General features: G+C 42.0%; 2 protein-coding genes across 5 annotated transcripts in view; one reads left to right on the plus strand and one right to left on the minus strand.

The window, feature by feature from the left end:
• Positions 1-1,817: 1,817 nt before the first annotated feature.
• Positions 1,818-10,577, plus strand: ZBTB33 (zinc finger and BTB domain containing 33). Its single transcript, XM_079911091.1, has 2 exons — positions 1,818-2,067; positions 5,386-10,577. Exon 2 carries the CDS (start codon positions 5,388-5,390, stop codon positions 7,404-7,406), a length of 2,019 nt encoding a protein of 672 aa, XP_079767217.1. The 5' UTR covers positions 1,818-2,067; positions 5,386-5,387; the 3' UTR covers positions 7,407-10,577.
• A 2,507-nt stretch (positions 10,578-13,084) lies between these two features.
• The window catches only part of TMEM255A (transmembrane protein 255A), a gene marked incomplete at both ends in the record, with an annotated part of 45,124 nt that continues 40,290 nt past the window's right edge, over positions 13,085-17,918 (minus strand). For all 4 annotated transcript variants that reach the window (XM_079911141.1, XM_079911142.1, XM_079911140.1 and 1 more), the window contains one exon: positions 13,085-13,243. In XM_079911141.1, coding sequence (XP_079767267.1) covers positions 13,085-13,243 — 159 coding nt within the window. The remainder of the gene's footprint in view (positions 13,244-17,918) is intronic.

The following is a 17,918-nucleotide window of genomic DNA, read 5'->3' on the forward strand; positions in this document are numbered from 1 at the left end:
TTTCAGGAAAGGGACAAAGGGAAGGCAATTCTGTTGGGGGCCTTGGTGTTGTTGGTGCTGGTGCAAAAGAAAATGTATTGCATCTTACAATTTACTGAGAGGTAACCAACACACATTTGATATCAAGAGTGGCAGCTACTGCCACTGTGATCTGTATTTCAAAGAAATGTCTCATTTTAGTTTTAGTCAACTAAGCTACTGAAAGATAAATAGATCCTAAACTTTCAAAATGTACTTTGTCTTATTTCCTAATTTTTTTTTTTTTGCTACTAAATTTTGGGGGAGGATGACTCAGAAAAATGGTCATTAATCTGCTAACTAGTTTTGTTAAATGCTCAGTTACCAGGAAAATACTACCATCTGTCTTCGTTTCTTTTACAACAGCACACTCCTATTTTCCATGAAATGTTTTTATATTAAACAATAAAACTTTCATAATTTTAAGGCATAATCAAAAACTAATAATGCAGTAATTCCCACATAGATTGTTTTCCCACAATACCAAACCTTGGAGAAACGCCTAAGGAATTTCATTTGGATTTCTTATCTCCATGTGAAAATACAGCTGTATTACACTACTTTGATGTTATGCTATGTGGCTTTACTTTATTGAGGAGAATGTAGAATAGATGAGAGATCGATAGATGATGACATCTTTGTCTGATTTTATGTTGAAGAAAATTAGAGATAGTGAGTAGCCTGGTGGACATTCCAACTGAATGGTAAATAAGTGCCAATTCAAGTTTTTGGAAACTGATGCAATATTATCCTATACGTATTTTTTAAAAGAAAATGAAGGTAGTGCATGGCTCTAGTTGTTGAAGAAAATGCTGCTATTTTGTTCTTTAGTTGAATATGATCAATAACCAGCCTAAAGGGAAATATTTTGCTCTCCAAACACCCATCCCATTGCTCCATTCATCGTGGTACTCAGTCGGAAGTGTATTACCAGAAGAGTTTTTAAAATTAGCACAACTCATTCATATATTCATTCACTAAACAATTATTGAACACCTACCATGTGTCAGACAGTAAAGCCCTCTGAGGAGGAAATGCTATGTAAATAAGAATAATAAATTAACAATGCAAGTGTTAATATTATTTATCTTTCAAGATGCAGCTCAAATTCAGTTTGCTACTCCTTTCTCTGTGTTCTGTACCTTACAAATATTTTGTCGATGTTTGAGTACCTATCTACTGAGCTCTTTGAAAAGGTAGAGACCTTGGTTTATTCATTTTTGTATTCCACAGAACCTAACATAAGATTTGGTACAGATCAAACAGGTGGTCAGAAAACGATAGTTGAAATGAAGGAATTAACATAGTGTTGCATCATTTAGTATTCAGTTAAGAAGATAGTACTTGTCCAAAAACTGAATTTATTTCTTCAAAGTATATATTATAATGCAGTTGTCATCGTGTTATCCTAGAACTTGGATTATCATAAATCATAATGAGTCGATACATTGTTTGATTATATTTATTCTGATTATATTTCAAGGTGGTTTATCATCTAACAGGCTATTAAATAGAGCAGTTTCAAACTTTCAAAAGAAATGAAACCCGTCTAGTCTCTCAGTTTTTACTCCCTAGAAGCTTACACGGAACGTAGACGAAAGCGACTACCTTCCCTCGCATCCCAACCGTTTGTGACCGCATTACCCCATCTTTCCTTTTTCCCACCCTTTCGCCCTCCGGAAGGGGCCGAGCTCTCCCGGTACTTCCCAGTCTTCCTCCGCCCCCTGCGGAAGGAGCCGAAGGCGGAGTGGGGCGCCGAAGCGGCGCGGCCTAACGCTCGGGCCCCTCCGGAAAGAGCCGAACCGCACTCGGAAGAGGAGGGCGCCTTTGCCTTTGGCGCCTCGCCCCCGCGCGGTGCCCTCTGTCGGCGGCTTGGGGCAGCTGTGGCAGTGGTGGCGGCGGGAGGCGGTAGCCGCGTCGACGTCGACCAAGACTGGAGCGACGTTTAAAGAAGGAGCCGAGTCGCCGCGGAGTCCGGCTTCTGGTTGTTGGAGGACTCCCACCCTTCCGCGCGGCCCGACGACGAGAAGCTGCAGCGCCGGGAAGCAGGTGAGGAGCCGGCCGCGACCCGGGAGGGGGCGAGGGATCGCGCCTGCTTCCTCCGTCCCTGGGCCGCGCCTGCCTTCGCTTTCTCCTCACTTGAACCAGGAAGCGGCGGAGACGGAGGCTCCGCTCCTCCGGCCCTTTCTTTGTGTGGGCCCGGGAGCGAAGGAGGGGACGAACCGGGAGGGCCGCGGCGCGGTCCCCTCCGCCGTCAGGGGCCGAGGGTCTGCCGGCGCCCGGGGTAGGCCCGGAGCGTGGGGAGCCCACCGCGGAGAACCGCTCGGCGTTTTCCTCGCCCCTCTGCCTGCCTTTTTTGCGCCTCTTTTCCCCTCCTAGCCCTTTGATTTAGAGCTTTTCGGCCTGGCCCATCCTCCCCTTCCGTCCCCTTCCCAGGGCATAACAATGCCGCCTGCTTGGCCTCATCCCCTCCCAACACCCCACCCTCCGGTTCGCCACCTTCTACTTTCCCCGGCTCGCCTCGCCTTACTACCCCCGCCCTGACTGTGCTGGCTGGACCTCCATCTGTATTTGCGAGAAGCTGCTTTTCCGCGTGAATGGGGGTTAAAAACCTCGGTTGCAGCCGGCCGGGTGCGAATGGGAAGAGGGGGTGGAAGGAGGAAGATGGGGTTCAGCTGCCGCAGGGAGCCGCGTGTCGGTTGTTTCAGTCTCGCGGGTGGTGTTTCTCTTTCCCACCTTCACCTGCCCTCGGTCAAGGATTTGTCTCACAGGAATGAGGAACGGCTTTTCCACAGTCGGGTCGCAAATCTTGGTTAGGGTGGGTTCAGACCGATTTGTGCTGTTCCTGGGTCCACCTTAACAGGGAAGAGGAGGTAACCTAAACAACAAAATGAAACCAAGTCCCGGTGTCACCTGGACACGTACATTTAAATCATTCCCCCATTGGGAACACCCATGTGCAAACGACAAAAATAGTGGGACCGTATTCAGAAAACCTATCTATCCACTGAAAAGGGACTTGTGTCGAAATCCCCATATTTCAGTAGCCCAGGTTGCTGGCTCGCTGTCCAAAGGTCACCCTTTCTGATGAATGCCTTTATGGTAACCTGGAATTCCTTGGTACCGTTAACAAGCAATGTCTTATAACATGATGTTTTAAATCCTTGATTTCTAGACTTTTCTCCTATTTTTTGTTTTTAAGCTATTATTTTGAAAAATTTAGAAGATATTTGAGACGCCCTGTCTTCCACGTGTATATAACTTAAGAACTGTGACAGTGGTACTACTTTGGTAACTCTAAAGAGAAAGAATATTAGCAATAAAAAGTGTTTCTTTACCAAAAGTACTTATCAACTAATTTTTCCCCCGCTTATCTATTTTATTTTATTTTATTATTTTTCAACATCTTTATTGGAGTATAATTGCTTTACAATGTTTAGTTTCTGCTGTACAGCAAAGTGAATCAGCTATACATATACATATATCCCCATATCCCCTCCCTCTTGCGTCTCCCTCCCACCCTCCCTATCGCACCCCTCTAGGTGGTCACAAAGCACCGAGCTGATCTCCCTGTGCTATGCGGCTGCTTCACACTAGCAATCTATTTTACATTTGGTAGTGTGTATATGTCCATGCCACTCTCTCACTTCATCCCAGCTTAACCTTCCCTCTCCCCGTGTCCTCAAGTCCATTCTCTACGTCTGCGTCTTTATTCCTGTCCTGCCCCTAGGTTCATCAGAACCATTTTTTTTTTAAGATTCCATATATATGTATTAGCATACGGTATTTGTTTTTCTCTTTCTGACTTACTTCACTCTGTATGACAGACTCTGGGTCCATCCACCTCACTACAAATAACTCAATTTGTTTCTTTTTATGGCTGAGTAATATTCCATTGTATATATGTGCCACATCTTCTTTATCCATTCATCTGTTGATGGACACTTAGGTTGCTTCCATGTCCTGGCTATTGTAAATAGAGCTGCAGTGAACATTGTGGTACATGACTCTTTTTGAATTATGGTTTTCTCAGGTCAACTAATTTTTAATTATATATACATGTATTTATTTATCTATTTATTTATTTAAATTCCGTGTCATTGTTATTGGATATATCTTCTGCAAAGTGCCAAAAATTGTTTTGGGGGTGGTACACAGCAATACTATTTATTGACAGTCCCCCTCCCCTTTTTTCTAGAGTGATGTCTGCTCTGTTCCAGTAAGTTTATATCTTAATTTTCACTAGTTCATTTGGTGTGAAGAAAGTTCTCATATCAATGCTCATAATTCTTTACCAACAAAATTCAATGTTTTGTGTTTTCATGCAAATGAGCTTTAAGAAATGGTAAACTTTTCTTTTCCTTTGTTTTATTTTTTCACAACAGCATCTGCTGACTTCATTTGGCACTCTGTTTAACATTCCGCCTCTGGAGATTGTAAGGGTAGGCAGGTGAGGGGAAGTGGCAAGGGGAAGAAGAAAGAGGAGAGGGTAAGAAAGGTGTTTCATAGTTTATCCAGATGAGGCATCCCAATCAAAGTAAGAATAGAAAAATAATAGAGGTAATAATTGCCAGTGTTTATAAATTCTGATTTAGTCACTGGCTGCAGGGAATAGCTGTTGAATATGTTCTTAAAGATAAGTTAAAATTTAGGAAGACTACATATTTTGGACTCAGTGTTGCACACACCAAGCTTTTCTGACATTCAAAACATTCATTTACAGGTGAAATAACTTTTATGTGTTCATGATGAAGATTTTTCTTAAAGTTTTAAGACAGTTAAAAATTAACTCTTGGGCTTCCCTGGTGGCGCAGTGGTTGAGAGTCCGCCTGCCAATGCAGGGGACGCGGGTTCGTGCCCCGGTCCGGGAAGATCCCACATGCCGCGGAGCGGCTGCGCCTGTGAGCCATGACCGCTGAGCCTGCGCGTCCGGAGCCTGTGCTCCGCGACGGGAGAGGCCACAGCGGTGAGAGGCCCGCGTACCGCAAAAAAAAAAAAAAAAAAATTAACTCTTAACTCTTCTTGAGGAGAAAATCCAAAATTGGAACTAAGAAAATTAATTTTAGTCTTTAAAACTAGCCTAGTGGTGATGCATGAATCTAAGATTCAAAGGAAGAGATTAATGTTCAAATCTGTAGATCAATTTAAAACTGGCTTGTCTCTTCTCAGGGGAAAGTCATGAGATTTGACATGTGGTCCAAAAACCAGCCTGTAAGAATAATTTATATAAAAACCAAAAAGTTATATCAAACTTCGGGTAAAACTCCAGTAAACTAGTTAATGATGCTGTAGCTGAAATTCTGAATGATGAAGTGCTTTTGTCCTTCTTTCCTAATCTCCCATCCTCCCCTTCCCTTTCTCTTACAGGCATGGAGAGTAGAAAACTGATTTCTGCTACAGACATTCAATACTCTGGCAGTCTGCTGAACTCCTTGAATGAGCAACGCGGCCATGGACTCTTCTGTGATGTTACCGTTATTGTGGAAGACCGAAAATTCCGAGCCCACAGGAACATCCTTTCAGCTTCTAGTACTTACTTCCATCAGCTCTTCTCAGTTGCTGGGCAAGTTGTTGAACTGAGCTTTATAAGAGCAGAGATCTTTGCAGAAATTCTCAATTATATCTATAGTTCTAAAATTGTTCGTGTTAGATCAGATTTACTTGATGAGTTAATTAAATCAGGGCAGTTATTAGGAGTTAAATTTATAGCAGAGCTTGGTGTCCCATTGTCACAGGTTAAAAGCATCTCAGGTACAGCTCAGGATGGTAATGCAGAAACCTTACCTCCTGGTTCTAGTGACAAGAACCTTGAAATACAAAAATCAAAAGATGAAGCCCAAGAAAATGGGGCCACTATAATGCCAATTATAACAGAGTCTTTTTCCTTATCTGCTGAAGATTATGAGATGAAAAAGATCATTGTTACCGATTCAGATGATGACGACGATGACGTCATTTTCTGCTCTGAGATTCTGCCTGCAAAGGAGACTTTGCCAAGTACCAATACAGTGGCAGAGGTCCAGCCTAACCCAGGCTCTGTTGCTATTTCAGATGTTGCACCTTGTGCGAGCAATAGCTCTCCCCCTTTAACAAATATCACACCTACTCAGAAACTTCCTACTTCTGTGAATCAGGCAACTCTGAACCAAACACAAGGAAGTGAAAAATTATTGGTATCCTCGGCCCCAACACATCTGACTCCCAACATCATTTTATTAAATCAGACATCACTTACTACACCACCAAATGTCAGTTCTTCACTTCCAAATCATATGTCTCCTTCAATCAATGTACTTGTGCAGAATCAGCAGCCACCAAACAATGCTGTTTTAACAGGAAACAAGGCCAATGAAGAGGAGGAGGAGGAAATTATAGATGATGATGATGACACTATTAGCTCCAGTCCAGACTCGGCGGTCAGTAATACATCTTTGGTCCCACAGGCTGAGATCCCCCCAAATACCGCTTTTGATGGATCGTTGATACAGAAGATGCAGATTCCTACACTTCTGCAAGAGCCACTTTCTAATTCTTTAAAAATTTCAGATATAATTACTAGAAACACTAATGATCCAGGTTTAGGATCAAAACATCTAATGGAGGGTCAGAAGATTATTACTTTAGATACAGCTACTGAAATTGAAGGCTTGTCGACGGGTTGCAAGGTTTATGCAAATATTGGTGAAGATACTTATGATATAGTGATCCCTGTCAAAGATGACCCTGATGAAGGGGAGGCCAGACTTGAGAATGAGATACCAAAAACATCTAGCAGTGAGACGGCAAATAAACGTATGAAGGTAAAACATGATGATCACTATGAGTTAATAGTAGATGGAAGGGTCTATTATATCTGTATTGTATGCAAAAGGTCATATGTCTGTCTGACAAGCTTGCGGAGACATTTTAACATTCATTCTTGGGAGAAGAAGTATCCTTGCCGTTACTGTGAGAAGGTATTTCCTCTTGCAGAATATCGCACAAAGCATGAAATTCATCACACAGGGGAGAGAAGGTATCAGTGTTTGGCCTGTGGCAAGTCTTTCATCAACTATCAGTTTATGTCTTCACACATAAAGTCAGTTCATAGTCAAGATCCTTCTGGAGACTCAAAGCTTTATCGTTTACATCCATGCAGGTCTTTACAGATCAGACAATATGCATACCTTTCTGATAAGTCAGGCACCATGCCTGTCATGAAGGATGATGGTATTGGGTATAAGGTTGATGCTGGGAAAGAACCTCCAGTAGGGACCACATCTACTCCTCAGAACAAGCCAATGACCTGGGAAGATATTTTTATTCAGCAGGAAAATGATTCAATTTTTAAACAGAATGTAACAGATGGCAGTACTGAGTTTGAATTTATAATACCAGAATCTTATTGAACTCCTTTGAAATATCAGAAAGTTTTGGTTTGGATTAAGGGTCAGGGCTTTCAGAAGACCTGTAAAACAAAGGTGAAAACAAGTTGATTTGATCTGCCATGTCATCTGAAGGTAGTCTAGTTGGATTATTTGTTGATAATTTTTTAGAAGCAAATTATTCTGAAAGTTTGAATAGAGATTGAGAAGTTTTTCCCCCCCAAGTATCCATTTTTATAGTTAGCTTTCAGCACATTTAAAAGAGGCAAAAAGAAAAAAAAAGCTTGGAGAGATAGTTTCCTGAATAGAATTTGAAGCAGTCTGAATGTTCTTTGAAAATAACTGGAGTTATTAGCATACCCTAGTATATCTTGCAACTTTCCCCTTCCGTGTTAGCACTTTACTGATGATTCTCAATTTTCTTATTATTGAGACTATAAATGTGTCGTGTCTTATATATGGCATAAAAAGTAAACAAGAACTTCTAAAGTTGTCCTGGAAATTTTCAGAATAAATCTCTGCTTGGTTGTGTATTCTGCTAACCCAAATGGATAGCAACCTCCTGCCCCTCATGAAAATGGCCGTGCAGACAAATCTCTCATTTGAACAATGAAGTAGTTTTAGCTAATTAGAATTAAACCTTGCTTTTATTGCCATAGTCTGGAAAAGACCTGTGGCTGGACTACTGTATATATACCTTTGCAGTGTGGTTTCCATGGGCAAAAATACTAAAGGAAAACAAATCTCTGTAGTGCAGACAGGAAGAGGTGAAATGATCTGTCGCATTTGTTTTGAATTCTGCACTCTTATATGATAGCGACAGAGAATGGAAGTAAATGGAGATTTCCTTTTTGCTTGTTATGGTTAAAAATATTCCCATGACATTTTTCAAATTTTGAATCTGAAAGCCACCAAATTAATCTTTATGTATAAATCTTTATAAATGACAAATTTCACAAATGAGACGCCTGTATATTTTGGGCGGGAGGCTACTGGCATATATTTTTAAATGTTCATATTACTTAGAATCTCTAATAGGAAGTTTTTATTTGACATAGTTGAGTCAGTGATCTAGTATTTTCCTTTCAGCAAGACCTTTTAGGTTTTTACTCCTTCTAAAATAAGTTCCATTCCATCTGCAAATTGCTGCAGTATTATAGCATTCAGAAGCTATACGTGGAAGTTAAATAGGCTTGTTGATTCCCATTTATCTTGAGAACAATAAATACCACCTTTCTCCCTTTTAAAATGACACATATTTAAACACTTAGAAAATAAAGTAAAAACTTATTGAAGTGCTAGTACTAAAAGGGAAGCAGGTTGGAACAAATATATAGCCTAGCATTTATAACAGGATTGACTTGTCGAACTTCTGTAAATGAATTTTTGCAAAGGAAAAAAATTAATAGATATTGAAAAAGATTGTTGTGCATAGTTATTAGTCATTTGTAACCTTGCTTAAGTATTTCTTAATTCAACATAGATATTTTCTTTCTCCTTAACCACGTATTTTTGAAAATAGTCTATTTCTTGACTTTGAACTTAAAGCTTTAATCATAATTTCTCATGTATACGTCATTCTTACAGTAATCTAGACTTGAAGATAATGGTTTCAGTGTTTCTTAAGATGGTAGCTGAGGGTATCAGGCATCAGTATTTGCAGTAATATGAGAAGAAAGAAAAATAATATACTCCTTTGCTTTACCAAGGATTAGAATGATGTGCATCTTTCCGTTTTCTGTTCTGTGAGTTGAGACCTTAAGACCATTTTGTAAACTAATCCTTGGAAATTTTTTAATTACCTTACAACTTAAGAGTCTGATCTCTGGAATTGCAATATCTGTTTCCTTTCTTTGTAGGTACTGATAACATTACTCTTTGACTATAGGGTACACTCTGAAATCTTTTCAGTGGAAATTTGTTTGTTTCATTAATGCTGTTTTACCAGTTAGACATAATTCTTCTACAAGTGTGAATGATACTGATATCAGCAGAGCTTCCAGTCCTTTCAGACTAAACTGCTAGGTAAATTAGTTTGTCATAATAAAACTTGGTGGTTTCTACAAGGCCATTATGACAAACCAGGAGTTAATTCTATAATGGAAAACTATCCATTCTTAATTATCTGGATATAATTATTTGCTGCTGCTGTGCTCTATGTAAATTCTGAGGGTGAAATTTCAACTTGGCCTACTGAAGGTATCTTCTAGAGTTTTTTGGGAGGAGGAAAACTGGAAAAATCACTTTAAATTGTATTTTTGCCAGAAGACTTTTACTTGCATGTATGTCAGGGTCTTCTGTTTTTCTACAAGTCTCTATATACAAAGTTCAGAATTCATGCAGAATACTCCTTTGGGATTAAAACCATTCACCCCCAATATTTATGGGGTTGGAAATCTGTGGCAAGAGGCTGTTCAAAGCTTGTCATGGGGTGTTCCTATTTTATACTTAGTTTTCTGGCAATTGAACTTCCTTTTTTTCCTTTCAAGTTGGCTTCAGATTTGCTCCTATGCTAAATTACCTATAAATATTCTGGATAGGAACTTTGAAATAGCAATTTGTTAAAAGATGACAAAATGAAAGTGCTCAAACAAAGCAAAGATTTTTTTTTTTTTTTTTTTTTTGCGGTACGCGGGCCTCTCACTGTTGTGGCCTCTCCCGTTGCGGAGCACAGGCTCCGTACGCGCAGGCTCAGCGGCCATGGCTCACGGGCCCAGCTGCTCCGCGGCATGTGGGATCTTCCCGGACCGGGGCACGAACCCGTGTCCCCTGCATCGGCAAGCAGACTCTCAACCACTGCGCCACCAGGGAAGCCCCTAAGCAAAGATTTTTAAATGTTGTAGCAATCTTGCAAGATTCACTTTAGAATAAATCTTAAATGATTATCATTTTGGTGGTAATGATCCCACACACACAACCGCTATGAGGAATTGATGCTGGGTTTTTCCCATTGTACCAAAAAGATAAAACAAATGGTAAAAATGATGAAGGTATTTTGTATTGTCAAGGCGTGCATATTCTAAAGAATTAAATACTAATTCAGCAGCACTGGCTTTCTCATCTCTGTCAATCATATGAAACCTTGTTCATTTCCATCCAATACTGTAATGTTCATACTTGTTCACTCTTCTCTGTCATGACTTTAAGTTCTACTTTTCATTAACCGTTACCTGATATTAGTTCGTAGAGCTTCTTATGGCAAAAATAAAATGTTTTAATTCTGATTTTTGAGTGCATTTTTTACAAGATGTTCTTTCAGAAATTACATAGCTTATGTTCTGTTGTTTTTCAGTTTTTGTAGCAGGAGACTGGAACTGTATTTCTGATGACGGCATGACAGAATTTCCCATTAGGTTTTATATGTTGGTTAATCACATGCCCATTGTATCTTGAACCATAATAGTCAAAAGTGAGTCAGCTGCTGTCAGTTGCTTTAGAGTGTTTGTGATACTTCTGTTGATTCCATGAAGACACATGTAAGTTGATAAGGAGGAGGATAGTTTTATTAATTTGAAACATCACAAAAGCAGTCTGGGTTTCCAACATGGCAGTGATACAGATTTTAAGCAACATCCAGTTATACACGTTCTGGATTAATATTTTAATGTTTCATGCCCAGTTCAATACTTTAAAGCAGAATTAGGAATAAAGCAGTAAATATTACAAAATGCAGTCAAGGTACATTTTGGAAATACAAATTCCTTCATTACAGCAAATGTTTTTGCAAAAGAGTAAAGCAGCAAATATTAACTTTTCTAAGGTAACATGCACTTTTTATAGTTCAATGTGATAAAAAAAGAAGCTGCTCAAATTAAGTGTTACAAAATCTATACTGTTTCAAGTTACTTTGTAAAGTAAGAAAAATACATAGAAATGAGTCATAGAATCTTGACACTTTAAGAAATGTGATGAATGTAGGATATACTATGTAATGGTGCCTTTAAAAAAATTAAATACCCATACACGTTCACTAAAGCAAAATGTAAAGTGTAAACAGCAAGAAATTTCATTGAGTATTACAAGTTGATATTTGTATAGTAAGTCAATTGGTTATTAGTCCCTTTTTGAAATCCAATAGAATTTTAATATGCTCAGAACTGTAGAAAATAATAGTAACTTTATATAACACAAAAGGATTATAGTTGTTCAGATTTGAAATCCAGATGAGACATCAGTCGTGATGCCGAAAGTTAAACTGAATGTTTTGCAAACATTTACTGTGAACAATGAGCACACTGGTTGTACCTTGGTAACTCTTGATGGCTGGGTGTCTACAAGGTAGATGGGAGCACCAGCATTTGCCTGCTACCTCTAATCCATGAAGTTGGGAGGTAGCGAAATTGGCTGGAAATTTTTCCTGTATGTGTTCTGTGTTTGCAGAACTGTCTAATTAGGTACCCTCCTGTAGCCCTGTATTTTTATGTTGTACAAGTATAGGATTATCAATCTTCCTTTAAATCAATCGATTCTCAGGTTAACATAAGATCACAATGAAAGTGTTCATTCTGAAATGAAGGCATGGTGCCGAAGTGTTAAATTCATCAGATTGAGGTTTAAAGCTATGTATAATTAAAAGAACTGTACAAATACCTACCACAATGTGCCAGATGGATTTTAAATCTACGATAACACTTAAGAATTTGTCAAGTTGGCTACATTTGAGGTATTGCAGACAAAGCGGCATTGTAACACTTTCATAACCTTGAACACTGTCATGATTGGTCTCAACAGAAAAAAGGACCAATAAGAGCAGTGGCATTAAAATACAGATGATTCTTTTGGGGTGGGGTGCAGGATACGTGCGGTTTGCTGGGATTGAAGCACAATATTTGAAGATAAACAGTCACAACGATTAGTAACAATCATAACACGACCCAAGAACCTAATCTAGCATTTTTGAACTCAATTTTAACCGTAAGATTTGTATCTCCTGCAGCAAATGCAACATGTAGTAGAACCGCTGTCTCCTAAGTTACCCGATGTATAACTGAGATCCACTTAAAACATCTCACATGTTCTGTGTATTTCAGTGCTTCTTGAACAATCAATCCTGTTCCCCACTACTCAAAGGACTATTGCACTTTTCCCTTTGGGAGGTACCAATCACAAAAGCTGAGCTGAATGATCACAATAGCCATTTTTACAATACAGAGAAGAAAGGAGTAAGAGACATGGGCAGCTTTTTTCAGCATCCAGACACAAGCAAACAAAATCTTAGAACTCTCTTCATTGGAACTACCGTGTAGCCCCATCATCTGGGAAATTTTCCTTAGGGACTGACTTTAGTGGTAGGGAAAGACAGGGCCTATAAGCCAGGCGCTTCAACCAAGGTGCTAGGGTGGCGATCTGCCAACGGCCGGAGGACAACACTCCATTTACACAAAGTGAAGCAGATGGCAACCACACTTCTGCTGCACACAGAGGCGGGGCCATAGGGTAATGCAGGTCCAAACAAGACAAGCTGCTTGCTGGGATGGCTCTCCAGCCTTGCGCTGCCCTTCTTGGAAGTGCTGGGCTCAGTCTAGCCACCCCTGCTCTGCACTGATAACAAATAAGCTTCTTCCCTATCTTTCCTTAGCCTGGCAGGCCATTGCAAAACTTTATGCATAAGAATCACACTTTAAAGTTTGTACCCTACACACTTCCACTAAAGCAGAAATATAAAAGCCACAATAATCTCAATAGCCAGCAGACATTCCTCTTTAGGGGCTGTAAGGGGGTGGCTTTTCAAAAGGCGGATAGTAGGGTGGAGAGTATCGGGGTGGAGCACTCGAGGACCACATGTAGCTGGGCGAAGGAGAGGCAGACTGGGGCTCATCAGAAAGTCCAGAGGGTGGGGAGGATGGAAAGACACTGGAATGCTGTGTAATCAAAATAGAACAACATCAGTTTAGGCAGTGAGGTTGCATTTCTCCAATGTCCGTCATTATTTTAAAATGAATACGGACCCAGTGTGTTTCTGTTTGGAACAACCAAGAGTTCCTAAACCTCGCAGGGTTAATGAGGGGCATGAAACTGAGCTGGTCCCACCTTCTCTCAGTCACTCAGGCTGCAGAGCTCACGCAGAGAGGCCTTGGAATCCTCCCCCACCCCTCCCTTTGGACCCCTCATTCAGTCAGTTACCGAACCCTGTTGCTCCTACTTCTGTGTCGTCTCTGGAATCCATCACTCCCTTTACCACGTTTATAACTCAAGCCTCCAACAACTACCCCCTGAGCCATGGCAACAGCATCCCAACTAGTCTTCAAAAAGGTAGTTTGGGCCTTAAGAATATTTGAGGTTAAGCCATTAATACCTGGGAAAGTCTTTGCTACAAAAATATATCATCACAGAGCCCATCTCACAGACCAAAACAAAACAAAACCAAAAAACTAAGGTCAGAGAGGTTAAATGGCTTTCTTGGATCTGGGGTCTTCTAACTTGAAGTCCAACAATTTCTATTTCATCTTAACTGTGGCCCACCACCCCAAAGTGCAGGGTATGTCGGAGGGCAAAGAGGAACAAAGGCGTGGAGGTAAGAATCACAAAGGTAAGAGTGAGGAGCGATCTACCAGGTTGCAAGGACACTGAGGACTCTTACTTGGTGCTGTCTAACTTTTGTAGTCTTTGGGAAGGGAGCGAGGTATGGGTTAAAAAAAAATACCCAGTGAACTGGAGTGTTAGGAGTCATCTGCCACTTCTCTTTCCCTGGCCCATGTATATACCCTTGACCCTAATGATTTTCCTGCTCAAGGAGAGTTGGCCTGTTTTGTTCACTGCTCTCTCCCCCAGAACTCAGAACAGTGCTTGGCAAGTAGGAGGTACTCTAACTTCAGGAGCATAGAAGATGAACTTGGTATGATTTTTTTTTAAATAAAATCTATTTTCAAAGACTACGGTCACATCTTGTGGGTACTGTTGCCTTGCTCCAGTGGTGGAGCATGGCTGAGGCCTGAAGGCTGGAGGGGTCTATAGGGATGGCAAGAGGCAGGAGGCCAGTTTTAGGCTCTCAGGAAGAGGAAACGTAAGCCAACGAACGGGGCTGCAGAACTGCAATTTTCTGTTGTGCCTTAGCTCTAGGAGGAACTGCTATATTAAAAAAAAAAAAGACCCACTTAAATCAAAAAATTTCTCAAGAGTTCAAGTGCTGTCTGGGGAGGTCAATGCCTTTTCTTTGTTCAGCTGGCCGGAGTCTAAGTAGATCACGTCATTTTCAGGCCTAGAGCAATCTAGAGTCAGCCTTGCCATGAGGTATCTGGAGCCCGAGACCAGTTGGCTGATTCTCCTTAGCACCAGTCCTGACCTCTGCACTCCTTAGAAAGCGTTGTCCTGCTTTCTAGGTCTTGCTTGAGACACTGAAATCTCCATCTCCCACCACATAATGTCAGGACTGAGAAGAGGCCGTAGCGGCCAACATCCCCTCCTTCCCCATCACATCCATCCTTTCGATCTGAGAGAAGGAATGACAGGGTCATAGAAAGCCTTTAAAGACAAAAGAACTTGAGGCAGTGGACTCGAGACAAGCCAGATTCCTTCCAAAAATCTCAAAATTTCTCCTCCCTCCAGGAGGAGATATGCTTTCTAAGACACTGGAATCGTGATTTCCTAGTTTTCCACTCCGCCCTGCACAACTCTCTCCTCTCTCTCCCTCCTCTTCTGTTGCTTTCCTCAACTAAGAACGCTGTCCTCTTAAACCAGAGAGGAGAGCAAAAACCCACCAGGGACAAGATCTCTGTGGCCGGGGATGTGCCACTCTGCCCTTCTAAATCCCGTTCCAGGATAGTGAGAGCCAGGAGGCCAGTTCTCTGTGGCCCAGCCACAGAAGGGAGGGGCAAGTTTCTGAAGGTGGAGCTAAAGGCCGTTCCGTCCTGAGAGGCAGTAAAAGGCTGCCGTGGGTAGCAGCTGCCGTGGGTGGCAGTTGTACACTTTGATAATAAGAGGGGGTGGTACAACGGCCTTGGGTTTTCACTTCTCAGTTTCATGTTTGGGAAAGTATTAAGGGGGAAGGGGGTGGGATGCTTCTCACTTCCCTTTGAGGATGCTGGGAGTCTTAGGGATAAACTCAAAGGGCTCCTGGCAGAGCTAGGGAGCTAACTGGCTGCAGTCCACACACACCCTTGGGATTTGTTGCGGGCGGGGGGGGGGGGGGGTCGCCCACCGTACCAGTGCATAGTTTCCTAGCAACAGGCAGGCACCTTGGGAAAGATCTGGCTTTGTTGCAGCTGGAGAGCTGGCCCAGCGCATTTTGGTTCCTGCCTAAGAGTCGACTTGACTAGGGACAGGCAGCTCAGAAGAACAGAGCTTTGAATCCTTTCGCACCACAAAGCATGAAAAGCATGAAAAGCATCTAAATAGCCTACTGCTGGGCCTGGTCAGCTAGAGCTTCCCGAGCTGCTGCTTAGAGGCTGGGGTGGCCTAGGGCGGTGGAGCTACAGAGGAGGGAGCGGGCTCTCTCTCCCGCCTTAGCCTGCCCCTCCCTGCCCCATGCAGACCCACAGTCCGCAAGACCCTTGTGCGTTTCTGTCACGTGTGCTTCTCTCTTGGAAGCACTGGGAGGCAGTGACTCCAAAAAGAGCCCCGGAACTGGCCGGGTGATAAAGGGTACCAGCAAAAGATGCTGTGTCCCAAGGGTGAAATCCAGGGTCTCTTGGTTCTTTGCATTCCCCCTCTGCTTCTGACCCAGAAAGCAAAGCCAGGGGAGACGGAGAGAAGAGTAGAGAAAAGGAAGAGGAAGAAAAAGGGAGGGATCAGAAACAAGAGAAAGGAGGGGAGGCAAGGAGAACCTCAGCAGGAGAGGGGAAATAAAAAGTTGAGTGGCGGCAGCAGCGGTGGCCTCCTAAGGCTCTCAGCAACCTACGCCATCTACCGCCTCCCCCCGGACTAGCGCGACTCTCTCATTCAAGGGGCCCGATTTATAATGGGTCCTGTTCAGTGGCTACGACGAAACCTAGAGTACCTTCATGTGATTTAATAAAGAGCATAAACAGAGGTGCTCGCATTTTGCAGAGGCTTTTGTTTTAAGCTAAACTTGGCGATTCACCAAATGGCTAGAGTGAAATAGCGGGTCTGGCCCAGTAGGCCAGACTGGGGAGTATGGCTGGAAGCCTTAAGGGATTTACCCCAAAGCTACACTGGGTTGAATTTCCCAGAAGTAGAAACGGATGCTTTATACCCTACAGGATATGGACTGCTTGGCCATGGGGAAATGAGTGCAGGGGGCAAGAGAAGTGAGCGCTGGGGAGGTGAGCAAGGAGGCACCAGCAGTCTTGACTTCTAAGCTTGGACGCCTTGGAGTCCAACATTTGCAGGAGTCACAACATCCTCAGGGCCGCTGACCAGACCCACGTCCTCGCTCCCGTCTGACCACAAGAAACGTTTCCCAAGCTTCCTGACTGGACAGCTACCCAATAAGAGCATGACTTTGAGGGGTGAAAACAAAACCCTATAAATCTCCTCTTCCTTCTATCAGCCTTGGGATAAAAAGGAAAGAGAAGTCTTCAAAGGCAAAGTGACATAAATAGTCCTATTTGGAAATGACCAGAATGGGGAAGTCATTCAGGAGAAAGTCTAGAAAGGTCAGTTTTCCTGCTATGATTTGGGCCCTTTTACAATCTGAGATGAGACTAAGGGAGCTCTGGCTTTTTATTTTTTGGGTAGGTCTGTGCTTCTGATGGTTTTATTGTCAGAGATGGTGTGCGTTTTGCTGACTACTTTCTATTTATCTGGGAACATAACAGATGTTCCTTCATCCTCTTGGCTTTCTTGGGGAAAGACTGGTATTTCCTCCTATGAAACAATAAGGGAATGGAACTTGGTGAACAAAAGAAAGCTCCACTCAAATACTAAAGTGAAATACTTTGTAAGTTCTAGAAGGAAACAAATCACTTAAAAACATACACCTTAAAACCCATAAATTTATAAAATCTCCAAAAACGAAATACAAAAGACGGCTTGAACCTACAGAAAGAACCAGGAGAGGTATAAGAAGTGTCCCAGAAGTCCTTGAAGTGGGGAGCAATTTAATAACATAATAAGAGAAAGTAAAGGGAATTCCCTGGCGGTCCAGTGGTTAGGACTCTGCGCTTTCACTGCCAAGGGTACGGGTTCAATCCCTGGTCAGGGAACTAAGATTCCACAAGCCGCATGGCACAGCCAAATGGAAAAAAGAGAGAGAGAGAGAGTAAAGAGACCCTTTCTGAGTCAATGATTAGGAAGCCCATAATTTAAACCAGTAGAATGCGTAAATATCCTAAAATTAACTGGGGAAAAGATCAGTGCTATACTCAGATTTATAGCTTCTCCAAAGAATCCCTCAAGCCAATCTCTGGCATCAGACAGACCTGGATACATATTCTTGTCCTCCATTTACCATCCCTGTGACTGTGGAGAGGTTACTTACTTCCTCCATGACTCAGTCATCTCAACTTAAAAATGGCAATGACAAGAGTTATTTCCCTCAAACGACAAAAATGAGATGATATCTGTAAAGCACTTAGCACAATGCTTGGTACATAGTAGGTGCTCATTGAATAGGAGCTTTCATTAAAAAGCAGAGGC

Source organism: Stenella coeruleoalba, assembly GCF_951394435.1.
Source record: "Stenella coeruleoalba genome assembly, chromosome: X".
In the NCBI taxonomy this organism is placed as follows: Eukaryota; Metazoa; Chordata; class Mammalia; order Artiodactyla; family Delphinidae; genus Stenella; species Stenella coeruleoalba.

What these genes read in the sequence shown, in the direction of transcription:
- ZBTB33 (XM_079911091.1), top strand. Translation starts at nt 5,388, where the DNA reads ATGGAGAGTAGAAAACTGATTTCTGCTACAGACATTCAATACTCTGGC.